Source organism: Arvicanthis niloticus, chromosome 1 (assembly GCF_011762505.2).
Source record: "Arvicanthis niloticus isolate mArvNil1 chromosome 1, mArvNil1.pat.X, whole genome shotgun sequence".
NCBI lineage: Eukaryota > Metazoa > Chordata > Mammalia > Rodentia > Muridae > Arvicanthis > Arvicanthis niloticus.
The window spans coordinates 114,310,444-114,329,627 of record NC_047658.1 but is presented as its reverse complement, the minus strand read 5'-3'; the positions used below and the strand labels follow the sequence as shown (position 1 = coordinate 114,329,627).

The 19,184-nt window shown below is 49.2% G+C and overlaps 2 protein-coding genes across 6 annotated transcripts; one reads left to right on the top strand and one right to left on the bottom strand.

The window, feature by feature from the left end:
• Nucleotides 1–3,094: 3,094 nt before the first annotated feature.
• Tigd3 (tigger transposable element derived 3) lies at nucleotides 3,095–5,675 on the top strand. 2 transcript variants are annotated; one of them, XM_076915919.1, is made up of 2 exons: nucleotides 3,095–3,303; nucleotides 4,090–5,675. In XM_076915919.1, the coding sequence occupies exon 2, from the start codon at nucleotides 4,107–4,109 to the stop codon at nucleotides 5,517–5,519; it is 1,413 nt and encodes a 470-aa protein (XP_076772034.1). In that variant the 5' UTR covers nucleotides 3,095–3,303; nucleotides 4,090–4,106; the 3' UTR covers nucleotides 5,520–5,675. The 2 variants fall into 2 exon arrangements, with proteins under 2 accessions (XP_076772034.1, XP_034368766.1); XM_034512875.2 differs by having other exon boundaries at nucleotides 3,175–3,303; nucleotides 4,093–5,675.
• Nucleotides 5,676–10,518: 4,843 nt separating this feature from the next.
• On the bottom strand, nucleotides 10,519–18,486 carry Slc25a45 (solute carrier family 25 member 45). 4 transcript variants are annotated; one of them, XM_034494721.2, is made up of 6 exons: nucleotides 17,514–18,486; nucleotides 16,337–16,380; nucleotides 16,079–16,150; nucleotides 15,607–15,792; nucleotides 11,670–11,928; nucleotides 10,519–11,550 (listed from the first exon to the last, which is right to left on the bottom strand). In XM_034494721.2, exons 1-6 carry the CDS (start codon nucleotides 17,548–17,550, stop codon nucleotides 11,282–11,284), a joined length of 867 nt encoding a protein of 288 aa, XP_034350612.1. In that variant the 5' UTR covers nucleotides 17,551–18,486; the 3' UTR covers nucleotides 10,519–11,281. The 4 variants fall into 4 exon arrangements, with proteins under 4 accessions (XP_034350612.1, XP_076772021.1, XP_034350618.1 ...); XM_076915906.1 differs by having other exon boundaries at nucleotides 16,337–16,443; nucleotides 17,514–18,482; XM_034494727.2 differs by having other exon boundaries at nucleotides 18,103–18,482.
• Between the last annotated feature and the right edge of the window lie 698 nt (nucleotides 18,487–19,184).

Sequence of the window (19,184 nt, the reverse complement as noted above, 5' to 3'; positions counted from 1 at the left end):
TTCTGCTGGATGGTTTGTCTCCTGGCTCCTTGTTGAAAGGTCATTTCATTTCAAACTTACCTAGGACAGTAGGGTTTTTTGTTTTGTTTGAAATTGAAACAACTTTTCTCCCAAAATCAAAGTTTTTGTTAAACTCCACCATGTAAAGCAGATATAAAATTAGTTATTTTGTTAGTTTTCTTATTTAAATTCAAATTTATAACAATTTAGTGTTATAAAGAGTGAAACTAATCAAAACTTGGGTTAAAATCAGCTCTAGCACCCTCTCTATGTCTGTGCTTTGGCTGGTTGGGAAGACTTCACTAAATGTGAATGTGTAGCTGGAGGTGCAACAGATCTATGTGTTGTAATGTCTCTTAGCTAAAGTGGGCCCAGAATCTTGTTTGTGGTTTAAACTCAAAGGAGTTAGAGTTGGGCCTGGAGAGATAGCTCAGCAGAGAAAAGGAATGCTCATTGTTCTTGCAGAGGGCCAAGTTCAGTTCCCAGCACTCAAATCAGGTGGCTCACAGGGGGATATGAGGGCTCTGTGGTTGGTTCCGTCACCTGTGCTCATGCAGATACCCACCTGCCCACTCATCTTCATCCGTTTACAGACCTACCTAATGTCAGGGAGCAAGAGACGCTTCTGGGCAGATGATGAGGGCAGCCAGAGAGTACACCTCAAATCTCGTCATCTGATGTTCGTTTTCATTGCCTGTAGTGTTGCTAAGCCAAAGCAGGGTTCCGGAGCCAGAACTATAGAGCCACAGAGCCACAGTGTAGCCTTCCAGCAGTCCCAGGGTCTTATGTGCAGATGGTGAGTGAGTTCATAGCCAGCAGACTAGTACTTTGATGTTATGTAGTGCATCTTGTATAGCTCACTTGGTATGTATTAACATTTTAACTTTTTTTCTCTTTAAGATTTATGTGTGAGTGCACTATCTGCATGTACACCTGCAGGCCAGAAGAGGGTATCAGATCGCATCATAGATGGTTGTGAGCTACCGTTTGGTTGCTGAGAATTAAACTTTTTAGGACCTCTGAAAAAGCAGTCGGCATTCTCAACCTCTGAGCCATCGTTCCAGCCCCTATATTAACATTTTAAAAACATGAACTTGGACATGGTGGCACAGGCCTTTAGTCCCAGCACTCAGGAGTCAAGCCTAGGCTGGTGGACAGAACAAGTTCCAGGACAGCCAGTTTAATATGAGTACACTGTAGCTCTCTTCAGACACCAGAAGAGGGCATTGGATCCCATTTCAGATGGTTGCAAGCAAGCCACCATGTGGTTTCTGGGAATTGAACTGAGGACCTCTGGAAGAGCAGTCAGTGCTCTCAACTGCTGAGCTGTCGCTCTAGCCCCAGGAGACCCTGTTTTAAGAAAAAGTATTTGTACAAGTATATGCATGTTAGTGCAGAGGCAAGATGAGAGCTCCCATGGAGCTGAAATTACAAGCAGTTTTGAGCCACTGAACTCTGGTCTTCGTGGGTTTGGTTTTTGTTTTGTTTTGTTTTGTTTTTTTGTTTTTTGTTTTTTGTTTTTTGTTTTTCTGTTTTGTTTTTAAGGAGTGTTTTGCCTGCATATATGTCTGTATACCAAGTATCTGAGATAGCCAGGAACTGGAGTTACATACAGATGGTTTTGAGGTGCTGGGAATACAGTTCAAGACCTTAAGAAGAGCACTGCTCTTCACCACCTCTTCAGTTCCTGAACTCTGGTCTCCGGTTTGAACCAGCCCCCCCTTTGAGATTCTAAATAACTGGGAGATGGCTCAGCTAGTTAAAGCACTTTTTCTTTTTCCCCCCATTGATTGATTGATTGATTGACTGACTGACCGACTGGCGTTTCATCCCTATCACAGAAAAATACTTTGAATGTGAACCTGACCTGAATTTTGTCCCTGTATCCCAGATAAGGAGCTGGATGTTGTGTGTCTGTTATTCCAGCACTTTTAGAGAGACATGGAGGTGGAGGCAGAATCTGCAGGAAGCTTAACATCCAACTGGGAGTATGCTACACAGCAAAACCCTGCCTCAACGAGGAAGGGAACCCCCTCAGACAAAGCTGTCCCCTTATTTCTACACTAGTCATGTCATGTGTGTACCTACACACATACTTTTAAAAAGCATACAAACTCACACGAATGTGCACACGTATTTGATACTGTTTTGTTTTCTGTGTAGCCTAGGATGGCCTCAAACTTGTAATCCTGCCTCACCCTCCTGGAGTACTGGAATTACAGGCTACTATGCCTGACCTTTTTTTTTTTTTTTTTTTTTTTTTTTTTTTTTTTTTTTAAATTCAATTAAATACTTAAGTATCACCTGAAGTGCCTTCAGATGTTTCTGGAATACCCTGAGGTCATTGTTGCTATAGAAAGCTGAGCGAGCCCTGGCCTACTACTCAGAGTGGTCTGGACCATGCAGTGCCTGTTCTGCTATGTAGGCCAGTAGTACAGGGAGTCACACAGTCATCCTTGGCAACTGAGTAGTCTTGAGGGCCAAAAAGAAATGTGCAAATGAGACCACAAAAATAAGGAAATTTGCCGGGCTGTGGTGGCACACGCCTTTAATCCCAGCACTTGGGAGGCAGAGGCAGGCGGATTTCTGAGTTCGAGGCCAGCCTGGTCTACAGAGTGAGTTCCAGGACAGCCAGGGCTACACAGAGAAACCCTGTCTCGAAAAACAAAACAAACAAACAAAAAAAACAAAAATAAGGAAATTTTAAGTTTGCAGGAGAATGCTTGGAGAGAGTGACAGCATCCGCTGGTAAATTGATGGGCTCAAAACCTATGGGAAAGTGGGGTTCTGGCTGTTTAAGGGGCAGGGAAGGCTAAGTTATCTACACCTAGTTCAGAACTTAATGTTAGATGGGAAATAACTAACATGGGGTCGAAAGTGTCAAGGTCGCCGGCAAGGCAAGCGGTCAGCAAGTAATAGGCACTGAGACCGGGTCTTCCCGCCAGACCCTTGCTCTAGCTCCCGCCCCTCCGCTCAGGAAGCGCCTCCAGAGGACTGACGAACCGCCACTTCCACAGCATCCAATCAGATGCAGTTGGAGGCGGGACAAGTTGCCTCTGATAGCTAATCAGGTTTGTTAAGGCGGGGCTGCGGAGGGGCAGCGACCAGGTTTTCCCAGCCTTGAAAGACCCGGGCGCTGGCGGCGCGCGCAGGGCGCGCAGGGCCCTGCTTTGCGCGCGCCCGCTCCTGAGCAGCCTCGGCGCGCTCTGCCCTCGGGGTCGCGGCGCCCGTCCCTCTCTGGTTCTGCCGAGGCCCAGGAACCTGGCTGGGACAGGGACTGGAGCCGCGGGACGGCGCCTAGAGGTGGGTGTGGAGCAGGAGGCGGGGTGGGTGGGCTGGCTGGGTCGATGCCTGTGTCGGTCCAGCCGATTGACTAAGGGTCAAGGCGAAGCGAGCCGGGGCTCAGAGCCCAGCTCGAGCTGCCTGCGTCCTGGCCGGTGCTCTCTTCTCTCTGATACAGCTCCAGGCTATCACCCGGCAGAGGACACTTCCTCCCTTTTGCTGCCCTCAGCCTTCTCACCCTGTCGCCCTTTGTCGTCTTGGCACCTTCACTCTCCTTGACTAGCTTTATCACCCGCCCTGCCAGCACCAAATTGGACTAGCGCCTTCAGACCCCATCCGTCTGGCTTTGTCGTCTATACCATCTCACCTGTTCACCTCAACTCTGTTCCTTCATTCAACCGTCAAAATCCAACCTAGGCCTTCCTCCTCATCTCTCAGGAGTCTCCTCCCTGGCACCCTGAGTGTCCCCTACACCTGCCTCACTGAGCCTCAGCCCCAGGCCTCTCTGTTGTTGCTCCTTTGTTGTCTCTACAGCTGTCTCCTGTTTGTCTTTACAGCTGCCCTTTGGCCTCTAGTCATCCTTCCACCCCAGCCCAGAATTCCCTTTGCCTCGGACCAGAGACACTCTGCCAGCTCTGTTCTGGCAATCTAGCACTCTCCTCCCTCAGCCTGGCCATCTCTTTTAGCTGGTCTGGTCTCCTCTAGCCTTCTGCATTCCAGCTGATGGCTCTGTCCTCAGGGGTCCTGCACTCTTCTATTCCTCTTGCCCTCAGCCTATGGCACGCTCTCCTACTTTTCTAACCCCAGCAGGTTCCCAAGGAATCATGGAGCTGAACACCAAGAAGAAGCTTCATGCCCTGTCCCTGGCTGAGAAAATACAGGTGCTGGAACTCTTGGATGAGTCCAAGATGTCCCAATCAGAGGTGGCCCGGCGCTTCCAGGTCTCACAGCCCCAGATCTCACGTATCTGCAAGAATAAGGAGAAGCTGTTGGCAGACTGGTGCAGTGGCACAGCCAACCATGAGCGGAAGCGGAAGCGTGAATCCAAATACAGTGGGATCGATGAGGCTCTACTCTGTTGGTACCACATTGCCCGAGCCAAGGCCTGGGATGTAACGGGGCCCATGTTGCTCCACAAGGCCAAGGAACTGGCCGATCTCATGGGCCAGGATTTTGTGCCCAGCATTGGCTGGCTGGTCCGATGGAAACGCAGAAACAATGTAGGCTTTGGAGCTCGCCAGGTCCTTGTCCCTCTCTTCCCTCCTGAACCTCCTCCTGCAGTTCTCCCATCTCAGGTCCAGCCACCTCTTTCTCTTAAAGACTTCTCACCAGAAGATGTTTTTGGCTGTGCCGAAGTACCTTTGTTGTATCGAGCGGTGCCTGGCAGGGTGTTTGAATGTGATCGGTTGCAAGTACTGCTGTGTGCCAACAGCAGAGGCACAGAAAAGCGAAGAGTATTTGTGGGTGGGCTCCAGGCTGCCCCAAGATGCTTCTTTGGGGTCAACAGTGAGGCACTGCCTGCCTCTTATCACCCTGACCTAGCCATTCCCTGGTCAGAGTGGCTAGCACAGTTTGACCAGGACATGGGACAGCAAGGCCGACAGGTAGCCTTGCTGCTGGCTTCTGGAGTAGTAGAGGAATGGTCCATCCCTCCTGGACTCCACCATGTGCGACTACTGCCTCTCTCTGCCTCCAGCACCACTCCTTCCCTGCCTGGCTCTGTGGTTTTGGCCTTTAAGGCCCATTACCGTCACCGTCTGCTGAGCAAACTGGCCGCTATGCAGAGTGGAAAAGAGGGCACCTCACTGGCTGAGGCCAGGGACAGCATCACAGTTTTGGATGCTCTGCATATGGTGGCTGCAGCTTGGGCTAAGGTCCCTCGCCAGCTCATTTTGAGCAGCTTCATTCAAGAAGGGCTCGCTCCAGGCAAAACACCCTTGTCTCTGGACAAAGACACTGAGATGTCACCTGTCCCTAGTGGCCTGAGCCAAGAGGAGTTTTCTCACTTTGTGGACCTGGAGGATGAGGACCCAGGACCCAGAGTGTGCAAAGAGGAGAATGGTGCTGAAGACAATGGGAGGGAAGAAGATAGCTTTGAGCCCCTGCCCACCAAAGCCGATGCCCTGAGGGCACTGTGCACCTTGAGGAGGTGGCTGGAATGTAACAGCACCTCTCCAGAACTCTTTGAGAAATTCTATGACTGTGAGATGGAGGTGGAGCAGCTCTGCTGTCTGTGAGGAGGCATGGCTGCCTGTAGTTTCCCTCTCCTGTTTCCCATGGAAACGCCTCTCCAGAGGCAGACTGGCTCTTTCCTGTGGAAATAGTATGTAGAGGGTGTAAACGGGAAGGAAGTTGGAACACAAAGTCTAAGGTCAGGGTAAAAGTTGTTTAAGCCTAGAGTTTCTACAGATGGTTCCTCAGGAGTGGGAATCTGGGCTTGTGTAGCTTCTAGGCCCTGGTAAACCTTCTAGAGCTTTGTGGGGAGTTAGTCTAAATAGTGTAGCACCTAGAAAGGTGGACTTTCTGACAGTGGCCCCAATCCTTGAATTTTGTGTCAAAACCACTTCAACTTCAGGAAATAAAGTTTTTACCACAAAGTCAGGGTATGGAGTTTCTTTTTACTTTCTTTTTGGAATGTGGTCTTGAATACTGGGCTGGCTCTATAACTGAAGATGATTTTGAATGTCTTAATCTGCTTGCCTTCCCCTGCCAGGGCCAAGATTACAGGGGTTTGCCATCCTTCTCTGATTTATGTGATGTTGGGGATTAACCCAGGGCTTTGAGCCTACTGAGCTAGTGCTGTACTGAGCTGCCCCCCACCTTCTCAATTCATGGTTTACATGAGAGAAGGATGAAGTCTTTTTTATCAGGAAGAATCCTTCACACACGGACCCTTCTCGGACCACACTTACAAGAAGAAAACTTGAAGACAGGTCTCAGGTGACCCAGACCTTTGCAGTTCTTATCACTTCAGCATCAGACTGTGTGTAGTGCAGAGACCAAAGGCAGAGAGAGCAATGACCTCTGGAATAGTCGTTCATTCACTTCACTTTTTCATCCATTCATTCATTTCACCACAGTTCCTTTTATCACAACCTCCTATGAGACAAGATTGCAAAGATGACATCTCTGCCAAGCAGGACCAGAAAGCAATGACAAGCTTGTGCAGAGTGCTTTGGCCCCACAAAGCCTAGTGAAACCCAGTAGAGGTGAGCTGGTTTTGCTGTTGTTTGGTGGGGGATTGGGGGAGTGTTGTTTTTGGTTTTGAGACAGGGTCTCACTATGTAGAGCAGGCTGGCCTTAAATTCTCAGAGAGCCACCTGCTTCTACCTTCTGAGTGCTGAGATTAAAGGTGTATGGTACCATGCCCAACCTTGTTTTTCTCTTTAATTTTTATTTATTGTTTATGTGGGGTGGGGGAAGCGCACGTGTACACACACACACACACACACACACACTCACTTGGTTCTCTCCTTTCTCCTCTATGTGGGTTCTGGAAACCAAGCTCAGGTGTCCAAGCCTTTGTGGCAAGTGCTTTTACCTGCTGAGCTGTCTCACCACCCAGTGGTGAGGTTTGATATTAGACCGCTGAATAGAGAGAAAAGTGAAAAGGGTAGCAAACCGAAGGATAGCAAGCATGGGCCAACTGGAGAGAGGGAGCACGCCTGAGTGTGGCATATGTGGAGGTGAGATGTTCTGAGAGCCCAGTAAATTAAACAGCTGTAACCCTGTATTAGCAGCAGTTGTCTATAGGTGTTTGTAGTATGGGTATATTACACACACTGTAATGGGACACTTAACTGAGAGCCATTTGAGGTCTAGTACTTTGACCTATGACCAGGTCATTCATTACACGGGAAACTTGTTTATATTGGCAGATACCCTGTAGCTCTTATCTGTTTCATGTCAAGTTTATCAGTCACTGTGGCACTCGGAGCTGAACTGTGTTCTCCCCAGTAAGAGGTTGGATGCTAGTGTGACACAAAGGGGAACAGGGTGCTGATGAGTTATTCATTCATTCGGTTGGGAATGAAACCAGGACCACTAAACCCTTTTGCTTTTGTCTTTTTTTTTTTTTTTTTTTTTTTTAAAGACTGGAAGGTTTTACTAATTTTTTTTTAGATTTATTTATTTTTACTTTGGTTTTTGGTGTTTTTGGTTTTTGGTTTTTTTGTTTTTTTTGGTTTTTGGTTTTTGGTTTTTCGAGACAGGGTTTCTCTGTGTAGCCCTGGCTGTCCTGGAACTCACTCTGTAGACCAGGCTGGCCTTGAACTCAGAAATGCCTCTGCCTCCCAAATGCTAGGATTAAAGGTGTTCTTACCACTGGGCTCTCTCCATGACTGTCTTTTGCCTGTATTACAGCCATTCTAATGGAGCTGAGAGGTGACATAATGCACCATTTTTCATTTTATTTGTCTTAATGTTGAAAGTCATTTAAAGTTCCTGTGTCTTTGTATTTAACCCATGTTAGCCTTCAACTTTTGTCTGCCTACAGTATCCAGAATGGTGGATTACAGATGTGCACTGCCTTGCCCAGCTCTTTTGTTGGTTGGTTAGTTGGTTGGTTTTAGTTCTTGTTGTTGTTTTGAGAGTCTCACCACGAACCTCTGGCTGACCTGGGACTCATTATGTAAACCAGGCTAGCCTTTAACTCACACAGATCTCCTGCCTTTGCCTCCGACTGAGATTAAAGGCTCACAACACCTGGTCCAGCCCCTTGTCCAGCTCTTGCTGGCTATCTGTATCTTTTTCGTGAAAGATGTCTACTCAGAGCTGGGTGTGACACTCTGTCTCAAAGAAAGGAGAGAGGGAGCTATATGTTTAGGTACTCTGCTCATTTCATCATAGGTGTTATATCTGTACTGGGTAATTCTTCACCGGTCCAATCTAAACCTCACATTTCTAGAGAAATGTGTAATTACTTCTTCTGAACAGAAGGGGGCAGAAAAAGATGCAATGTTAGCTTCTCAGAAACAGGCTCTAGGGATCAGGAATATGGTTCCTGGTTCTCTAAGGGAGCCAGACCATGTGGGAGAGAAGCAGTCTTCTTTTTCTTTTCCTGGTGGCTGGAGGTTTTCCAGTCTGACCTTGTCCTTGTGTAGTCCCTTGAGGATCTTGGCTCAGTTTCTGAGTCTTGGACTCAGCTTCCCCAAGACCTAAGAACCCAAGGTTTAGTATGCTGTTTGCAAGGTTCTCTCCCCATGGTTCTGTGTGTCTCAGGTTGTGGAGGCAGCATCTACTCCAGGAGGCAGCCCTGGCCCCATAGCCTTGCCTCATGTCCCCTATTTCTGGGACTTTGGGAAATTTCCTCACATCTTGCTCAGTTACCAAGCTTAACGTTATGTTTGTAAAACTTTATTTTTCTGAGACAGGGTCTCTTGTAACCCAGTCTAGCTTTGAACTTGATATCTAACAAACCTTGAACTTCTGATCTTTTGCCCCACCTACCTAGTGCTAGGATTATAGGTGTGTGTCACCATGCCCCATGTATATGATACAGGGGATCAATCCAGAGCTTTTTACATGACAAGCACTCTACCAACTAAGCTGCATCCCTAGACTCTGAGAACTATTTCTTGGACAGCCCACTGTGCAGCTCTAGTTTTGATGATAATGAGTTAGGCGTGAAGTATGCTCCATGGAGTTCATGGTTTGGGGTTTTTGGTTTGGTTTGGAGTTAGGCGTGAAGTCTGCTCCATGGAGTTAGTTCATGGTTTGGGGTTTTTGGTTTGGTTTGGAGTTAGGCGTGAAGTCTGCTCCATGGAGTTCATGGTTTGGGGTTTTTGGTTTGGTTTGGAGTTAGGTGTGAAGTCTGCTCCATAGAGTTCATGGTTTGGGGTTTTTGGTTTGGTTTGGAGTTAGGCGTGAAGTCTGCTCCATGGAGTTCATGGTTTGGGGTTTTTGGTTTGGTTTGTGGGGTTTTTTTTTTGTTTGTTTTGTTTTGTTGAGACAGGGTTTCTCTGCATAGCCTCAGCTGTCCTGGTACTTGCTCTGTAGGCCAGGCTAGCCTGGAACTCACATAGCTCCGCCTGCCTCTGCCTCCCAAGTGCTTAAAGGCATTTTAAGGGATTAAAGGCAGAGTTCATGGTTTAGAGAGGCAGATATAATCAGAATCACCTAGAAAAGACACTCAGAGGCGAGCATGTAATTACAGACCAAGGAAGAGGGGTGACTCGAAAAACATGTCTAGTGGTTCTCAGTGTGTGGCCCACACCTGCATCTGGGAATTTAGGGAAATATATATCTTCCTACCTTCCAAAAACCGACTGAGTCAGCAACCCTGAGGTTTAACTCAGCACACTACTTGAACAAACCCTCCAGGTGCTTCAGAAACATTGACATAACTAGAAAAAAACCAGAAAGATGTCTTGAAGGAGCCAAGCACTGAAAGATGGGTAAGTACAAATTCAGGGAAAACAGCATGAGCAAATCCTTGTGGGAGAGACCCAGATGTGTTCAGCACATCTGGTTAAGGCATTCGTCAAGAGCAAATGTCTACGGCATCCCCTGCTGGGGTAAGGAGCTCAGAGTAATGAGAGGCTATGAAAGAGTAAAGTCTGTCTATCTGTCTGTCTAATATCTACCTACCTACCTTCCTACCTACCTATCTATGGTTTTTCGATGGCCTTGAACTTAGATATTTGCATGCTTATGCTTCCTGAGTGCTGGATTAAATGTGTGTGCCACCATTGCCCAACTCTCAACCATTTTTTTTTTTTGTTGTTGTTGTTAGTATTTTTACGCTGGGCTAATGCTTTTAATCCCAGTACTCAAGAGGTATAGCCTGGTGGATCAGCCTAGCAAGGCCAACCTGAACTACAGAGTGAGTTCCAGGACAGCCAGGGCTACATGGATAAACCAAACCCTCCCTCAAAATATTTTTATTATTATTTTGTGTATACCGGTATTTTGCCTCCAAGTGCATGCAGTTCCCACAGGTACCAGAAGAGGGCACCAGATCCACCAGAGTTACAGATGAATGAGCTGCCCTGTGGATGTTAGGATTTGAACCTGGTTCCTCTGGAAGAACAGCCAATGATCTTAACCACTGAGCCATCTCTCCAGCCCCTCAGGCAGTTTTAAAAATCTAATTTAGCAGTTGAAATGGATAATCAGACAAAAGTAAGGAAAGATGTGAGGAAGAGACAACTTGGAGAGGGGCCAGGGGACATAGGGGTTAGAAGGCTCACAGCCACCACGTGTGTGGTGGGAACAGAGACGGAAAGGGATCATCAGTACTGCATCAAATGAGACTTTATTGCATGTATCTATTCAAGGGACAGAAGTACAGCCTTGACCACAAGACTTGCACAAACTAAAGACTCAAAGGAGAGAAGAAAAAAAAAAAAAGAAACACAAAGCACTACACAGTGGTATGACTGAGGTAGCCAGGAGGACTGGGGGCTGGGGTACCCAACAGTCAGCACAGATGGGGCTGGAAGGACCCCTAGATAAAGAGCTCTGCCTGGATCTTGAGGAGAGTAGGCCACTGGAGGACAATTACACACCCACGGCACTCCTGGGACATGAGGGCCCACACTAGGAAGTAACAAAGAAAAGGCCACCTAGTGAGGCCGGACAGCCAGGGGCCTAGAACCTGGGTTTCCCTGAAGAATTCTGGACATAAAGAAGACAAAAGTCATTCTTCTGTCCAGGGAATAATTTGAACTCCAGGGTTGGGTGATACCAGGACAGTGACTAGTCTCTGAACGCTCCTTCAGCGGGGCAGCTATGGCATGGTGGCCTAGATGGTTTTTATGTACTTTGTGCCCCTGCTTCCTGGCAGAAGCGGCCTGGTGAGGAGGGCTGGAGGTGGGGTGTGTCTTGGAGTCTGTACAGGGCCAGGTTCATTGATTTCTTGCATGTTGGCTCCTTAGCTCCCTGGATGATACAAGGCGCCTCTTGCTTTTACACCTGAAAGCTGGGTGCTTTAGCTTGGTTTGCAAGCTGCTATCAGCCATGATTCTGCTGTGGAGTTGCCAGTATCACCTGGCCAGGCTCATCTCCACAAACGCAGCAGGTACTCATAGCTAAGGAAGGTGGCAGCATTGACAGGAAAGGCACGGGCACTGTTGAGTGTCATGCCCTTGAAAAAGACCCCTATCCCCTCCTGCCGAAAGCTGCTTGCCATACAGTCTAGCATCCCTCCGTACTTTCTCCCCTTCAGCCCATCCATTTGCATCCGGGACTTGATCACATCAAAGGGGGTGGCTGTGATCCAGGAGGCTATGCCTGCAAAGCCCCCTGCCACCAGAACTGTGGCTGAACCTAGGACAGAGGGAGCCAGTGTTGAGTCAGACTAGAACAGAGCACCTTTCCTTCCCTGCCTGTAGTTCCCTCCCTAGCCTCTGCTGTACCCCCTCCCTACCCCACCTCACCCTACTCACTGGGATTCTGGCCTTCTGGTGTGTACTGGCGACATAGTCCTTCATAGGTGACAAAGTACATTCCCAGCGTAGGAGTGTCTCTCAATACCAGGGCCCAGGATCCTCTGAACAGACCCTGGGGTCCTTCTTCTCTCAAGATGGAAGCTGCACAGTGCACAGGCCCCCGGTACCGAGGTGTAGAGCTTCCTATCTGCATCTTTGGCTCTGTCTGGTTTTGCAGACGGACTTTGATGAGGTCAAAAGGAGCCAGGCAGTAAGCCTGTGGGGAAAGACATGGAGGGGACTGGGTGGGGCTTGGGCTTGGAAAATGTCTGTTTATAATCACAACAGGCCAGAGAGGCTCCTGCCATCAACTCCCAGCCTCCCACATACATGGCTGGGTTTGGCCAACTGTCTGGGTGCAGTTGAGAACATGCTGCCTCCCTTATTATCAGGCGTGATAGGCTCAGCATGGGCCCCTCCTCCTGAGATAGCAGGCACAGGCATTCAAGGACATGTGTGACTAGGCTCCTGGGCTCCCTGTAAAGATTCAGCAGCAGGCAACAGTAAGGAGCTGAAGCTGCAGAAGAGACCGAACATCACAGAGTCGCTCTCCCTTCTGCATCACACCCCTCTGAAGCCCCAGGGCACCCTTCCCTGCCTCTGACCAAAAAGGCTTAGAGGGGTGAGATGGTGGTAACAGGTGGGATTTGGTAGGCACTAGAGCCCTTAGACAGCCAGGACACAGATCTGGGGTGGTACTGGACTGAGCTGAGAGGATGTGGAGAAGAGGTTACCACACCAGTGAGGTTTGAGTCAGGGATGTAACTACGTCAAGCAGCTAGCTGGCCAGGGTGACATGTGCCTCTAATCTCAGCACTAGGAAGGCAGAGGCAGGCAGATCTCTGTGACTTCAAGGCCATCTTGGTCTACAGAGCAAACCCCATGCCAGCCAGTGCTGCAGAGTGAGACCCTGTCTCCAGACAAAGCAAGAGAAGCTCAAATGAGGTTTTAGCTGGGTGTGCTGGGCTCCTGCCTGTAAACTAAAGACTTCAAAGAGTTCAAGGCCAGCCAAAGGTACAAATTGAGCTCCAGGCCAGTGTGAGCTACAGCAGAATGAAACTATCTCAATAACCCAGTTACTGGGGCTGGAGAGATAGGGGATCAACAGTTAAGCTATGTCTCCAGAGGACCTAGACTCAATTCCCAGCATCCACATGGTAGCTCTGTATAGCCAGCTGTATCTCCAGGTGCAGGGGATCCAACACCTTCTTCTGGCTGTGGTAGGCACCAGGCATGCACATGGTGCACACACATGCATACAGGCAAAACCCATATGCGTAAAAGAATAATTAAGTTTAAAACATTTATTACAAAAGAAAAACAAAAAACAACCAGGGCTGGAGAGATGACTCAGTGGATAAGAGTTTATACTCCTGTCTAAAGGACCTGAGTCTGGATACCAGCACCCATCTGGGATAGCTCACAGCTGCCTGTAACTGCAGTTGCAGGGTATCATACACCCACTTCTGGCTTCCATAGGCAGAATTTAGATTTAATTTTAGAATTAAGATAAATCATTTTTTAAAAAATCAAAGAAAACTGCTGGCAGTGTCACACACATACTGTCACCTTAGCACTTGGGAGACAGAGACAGGGTCCTGGCTGAAGCTGACTTGTCATTGGTGTGCACTTGGTATCTGGGTCTGGCTAGAAGCATGTGAACCCTTGTTCAGCTCTAGGTCTGGTTGTTAGTGGAGGGGCTGGGAGCTGCCTAGTGCTGGGTTTTAGCGAGTACAGGCCACATTGTATGCTTCTGCCACAGCAGAGAGTGGAGCCCCTTTGTAAGATGGGGCTAATGTTTCTCCCAGAGCCTGCCAGCAGGGCTGAGCTGAGACATTCCCGGGGTGGGCTCTTGACCTGGAGTTCCAGGGCTGAAGCAGAGGCATCTCGTGGTTGGGAACCACGAAGCCTAAAAGGTTACTTAACCCCTAACCAGGGCAGCTTCAACTAGGCCGCAAGCAAAGCTTTTGCCAACAGAAGCCTTCAGCTCCTGTCCCTTCCTCTCATTTCCTCATTGAAACACAATTGGCTCCAAACCCCTGTTGACAGATGTCCCAGTACAGCCTGGCTTCAGCAGGTTCCTGAACCCAGGCACCATTTGTGGCCATAGCAGTTCCTGGTTCTGCTTTTCAGAGAAATGAGGAGGAGACAATTGAGAAGTAGAGCCTGGCTGGGCCTAAGTCAGGTCACTTTACCGAGGTTCTTCCTGTTTTTGAGGGGTACAGGCCTCTGAGTTTAAGAAATGTGACTATAATAAGGAACATTAAGCTTGGGTGGGTAGCATATGACTATAATCCCAGAATTTGGGAAAAAGGCAAGAGGATTTTGTCGTAAGTTTTAGATCACAGTCAGATGGCTGAGTCATACGTTTTAGATTAGTCTGATCTACGTAGTGAATTACAGGCCAACCAGGACTACATACAAGATCCTGTTTTGAGAGCCGGGCAGTGGTGGCGCACGCCTTTAATCCCAGCACTTGGGAGGCAGAGGCAGGCGGATTTCTGAGTTCGAGGCCAGCCTGGTCTACAGAGTGAGTTGTTCCAGGACAGCCAGGACTACACAGAGAAACCCTGTCTCGAAAAACCGAAGGAAAAAAAAAAAAAAAAAAAAAAAAAAAGATCCTGTTTTGAAAACACTAAACGAAAGGGTTTGGAGAGACAGCGAACACGCGCTGCTCGCAGAGGACTGCAGTGCAGCTCCCAGCACCCACACAGCAGCTCACAACCATCTGTAGTAACTTCTGTTTCAGGAGGCATTGCAGATATATATGTAGGCAAAGCACTCATACACATAAAATGAAAAAACAAGTAAATATTTTTTTTTTTAAATAGAAGAAAGCCGGGCAGTGGTGGCACACGCTTTTAATCCCAGCACTTGGGAGGCAGAGGCAGGCAGATTTCTGAGTTCGAGGCCAGCCTGGTCTACAGAGTGAGTTCCAGGACAGCCAGGGCTACACAGAGAAACCTTGTCTCAAAAAACAAAAACAAACAAAACAACAACAACAACAACAAAAAAAAAATAGAAGGAGGTGGGAGAGGAGGAAGAGGAGAAGGGAAGAGAAGCCAGCGCTCTCGCTCTCTCCGTAGCCTCTGTAATCATTAACCGCTCCTGTGCACACCCTGACTTTGTCCTCTGAGCTTGCTCTCTGCCCTATGAAGTATCAGTGGCATCAGGGCAGGTACCCATTAGAGGGTCACCCAGGAGCCCATCTGGGGTGTGGGGCTGAGCTGGCACCTGTCCCTTGGTTCCGTCGGCTCAGACACTCCCTTTAGATCAGGTCCCTTCTGGGCCCAGAAGCTCCTCTAGTCTTCACCACACCCCACAGAAACCTGCTCACTCCAGGGCTGAGAACAAAGACTGAAATAGATGATGGGAACGACTCACGCAGTGATTGGCCGACCGTGGCATCTGTGACCTGTGACCTCAGACAAGGCTCAGAGATTATGCTTACCCAGTACTGCAGGCAAAGGCCTGGTTGAGCAGGTAGGATGATCTCTAGGACCACTTTAGGATCACTTCAGGACAAAACTCAACTCTACTGAGTATGACAGTTCCTCAAGGTCAAAGGTCACCATGCTGCATAGTCTTCCCACAACTCTGGGACTGGTCGAAACCTCTGAAGGTTGACAAACCTGAGAGCAGGCATTGGCTGCTTCTGCCTGGCAGCTTCTTCACAATGACCCCCAACTCTCTGCTTTTTGCCCCACCTCCCAACCCCTGGTCTCCATAACCTTTTACCTCCAGCCTGGCCAGGCACGCATGGTTAGGCCAATGGAAGCAACGTCTCTAAGCACTGCTTAGGAAGCCCTTATGCAGAGTTGGGAGTCCCTGGAGGTGGAGGACTCAGATGCATCACTGTGCCACCTGCACGTGTGCCCATGCACAACCCTCTCACCTGCAGGAGGCCCCCAGTACAACCTGCTATGAAAATGTTTGTGTAGCTGGGTGGCTGGGTCCGTCGCTCCTGATGGGAAGTGGCTGTTAGAGTCAGCAGTGTGTTGCTGTACACTCCAAACAGGACGGAGTTGACCAGGGCTACACTGGCAATGGGGAAACTCATTCCCTTGAAGAAGCCCAGGACCTGCAGAACAACATGGTAGCACCGTTAGTCATGGTGGGCTTCTGTGTCCCACTTCCAGCTCTGGCCAGGCCTCTGAGCTGTACAGCACTTCTACCCAAGTCCTGTCCCAGGCAGACAGAGCAGGTGGAGGAGGCTGTGAGGACCTCAACTCCACTTTTGAGGTGCTAAATGACTCTCAGAAAACCTCAGAGGTGAAGACTTAGAAGTTGTTAGCAAGCAACAAGCAAAAGGAAACAGGCACCACCTGCCCCAGATGATTTTTACCCCAAAGAAGTGGGCTACCTACTGACTCATGGCGGTAAGTCTTGACTACGCAGTCCACAATGCCCTGGTAAGTGTTTTGGGTCTGTAACCGCACCTGAATGGAAAGTACTGGGCATGTGAGGCAGATGGGCAAGCCAGGGCTGCTCCCACAGTGACAGCCAGGTCATTCACGCAGCAGATGCTGGCAGGCACCAGTGAGCCAACCCAGTCAGCCAGGCCCAGTCTCTCTCCCAGGTTCCAGCCAGACCATCTATTCCTCTGGTGTCTTTGCTACACTCACCTTTACAGTGTCAAATGGGTGTCCCAGGACCAGGCCCACGGCTCCTGCGGTGGCAAGAAGGTGGTATGAGTGAGGCCTGTGTGCCAAGTCTAGGAAGCAAGTCTATGCTAGAGGAAGGAAGGGTACAGGCTGGAGCAGGAAGGCTGCATGGACTTAGACACCCACCACCTACATTCTTGTGGCTGTACAGATATTTCAGCTGCCTTACACAGCTTCTCTACCATCCCTGGTACTGGGTCACAAAAGTGCTGGGACAAAGGAGGAGGACCCATGGCCTCACTTGAGGCCACACACACAATAGGAAAGAACCAGGTGTAACACTATCCTCAGCTCTGACTGTGGAAGCTGAGGCTCTAGACTGGTAGTTCTCCACCTGTGGGTGGTGACTCCATTGGGGGTTGCATATCAGATATTTATGTAACGATTCATAACAGTAACAAAATTAGTTATAAAGTAACAACAAAATAATTTTTATAGTTGGGGTTCACCATAACATGAGGAACTGTATTAAAGGGTCACAGCATTAGGAAGGCTGAGAGTCATTGCTCTAGAATGAGTGGCTACTACTCCTAACTGTGTCAGCGTACTTCTGCCTTCCTCGAAGAGTTCTGTGGCCTTGACTGGGAACAGGCTCTGCTGGCTGCTTCCTCCTGCCTTCTACCTTGTCACAATTATCAGCACAGAGCAGGAAGCCCTTCTTAGCGTCCTGCCGGACCCAACAGAGAAAGCCACCCACTGGCTTGTCTTATTCTCTGCAGAAGATGCTGTTTCTGGGGTTTGGGGTGCATCACCAGGGGCAGGTTCACAGTGTCCTTTCTCAAGGCTCAGGAGTGCACCCATCGACAGGTAGGGCAGATTTCCAAAGGTGAAATAAGGACAGCCGGAGAGATCAAAGGTGGATGTGTTCTGAGCCCCTCACACTGGCCTGGGAGAAGGGCTTGGGTGAGGCTGGGCCTTGGCTGTCAGATCCCCACCACTCTCTGGAGCATGGTCTTGGGATACAGAAGCAGTCCCTCCTTGCGTCTTTCCCCTCTGCCTCCTTAGCCATTCTGAGAAGGCTCTGGGGACAGCTGGCTGCTGGGTGCTGCAGAGGGAACAACTCCTCTCTGCACCCATCCTCCCGGGGAAGCCACCCACCCCTAGGGGTGATCTGACAGAAAGAAGAAAAATGTCTCACCAGAGATCCAGCCAGCCACAAACTCTTCCACAGGCATTTTATGGGCTCCGGTGGGAACTGGTACTCCACGAAGGCCCGCAGGAGACTGTTGCAAGTGAGATTCCCCACCCCCTTTCCAAACCCGATAACCTCCCACTAATGTTTAACCCTGGCTGGAGGGTGAGTGGTGGCCCAGTGCCCAGACTTCAGGCAACCATTAGCAAGAGTGAGCCAATGTCTGTGACCCTGAGACTGGAAGAGCCCTGAGAAGTATGGAATCTCTAGGGGCAGGTTGACAGCCACAGCTAGCCTGAGTTCTGTGCCTAGATAGTGACAGCCATGCTGGGTCACAGAGGATGGCAGCTGAGTCCTAGTTTGGTGAGCCTCTCGTAGAGAGACCTTAGTGAGCAAGGATCAAGGCCCTGCTTGACCAGCCAGTCCATAGCAAATTCTCATTCATTTCCACCTACCCTGACAAGTTGTGAGGCCACATTGAGAACGTGGCCACGAGGTGGCAGTCCCAGGCTACAGTGGCTGTAGCAGCCACCTAAACCTAGTCAGAATAAGAATAACCCAAAATAGGGAGGCCCGGCCCCCAGAAGTGACTCACCAGGCCCTGAAGCCTGTTTGTCTGCTCTCTCCAGAGTTGTTTACAGCCATGAATCAGAACCGCAGCCTCCTCTTGCCCAGGAGAAGGAACAATGGGCTTTTGACTGCGCGATGGGCCCCTGCTACACTAATCAAAACCCTAATCCTGCTCTCCTGCCTCTCTGCCTCGGGATGGTGGGGCAAGAAGGTCCTCAGCAGATGCCGGGGCTTAGATTTAAATTTCCCTGTCTCTAAACTGCAACGAACAAATTTCCTTTCTTTAAAAATTAAAAAGGAAGAGGCCGAGTCTTTTCTGTTGCCTGAGCCCTCACAGTACCGCCCTTCTCCTCTGACCTCATGTCCTGCTTCCTGCTCCACTGAAAAGGGCTCTCAGCCTTCCTCTTCTTTGACATACTCTCTCGGGCCTCCTTCAAGCTGGGGCTGAATCTCCCCTTCTTAGTGAGACCTTTCCACAAGGCATCTCGGAGACAGTTGTAATTGTCACCCCACCCCCACCCCCACCCCCGCACAGCCACCTATATGCATAAGACCCTTGGTCTGTAATAGGATGTGATAAACATTCATGAAAACCAAGGATGAGGGCGCTAGCTGCTAACACTCCACACGATTGACTGGAAGCCTCTCTAAAATGGAGATGCTTGCCTGGGACCCACGAGGGTCTGAGCAGTGGATGGTGTCACAGTCCTCCCGGGCCTTTTCTACTGGCCAGTTCTACTGGCTCTTGGCCTTGGACAGAAGTCGAACCCTGGACAAGTCCCTTGACCTTACTCTTGTTGCTGACCTATTCTAAGCAGCTAATTTGTTGTCTGTGCAGTCAAGGACCTGTGGCTGCTTGATCCACTTACATGTTTAAAGGGTTAGAGAATGTGGCACAGGGTTGACATGTCATGCTGACGAATGACAAACAGATGAATGAATAGAAAGGTCAGGAACAGTAGAACAGGCCAGAAGAATGAAAAAGTCCGACAGAGGAATGGACAAAGGCAGCATGGTACACATATACAATGTAGTTTTGAGGTATAAAGGACAATAAAATGGTGTCATTTGTAAGCAAATGGTTAGAACTAGAAGATCATCCTAACA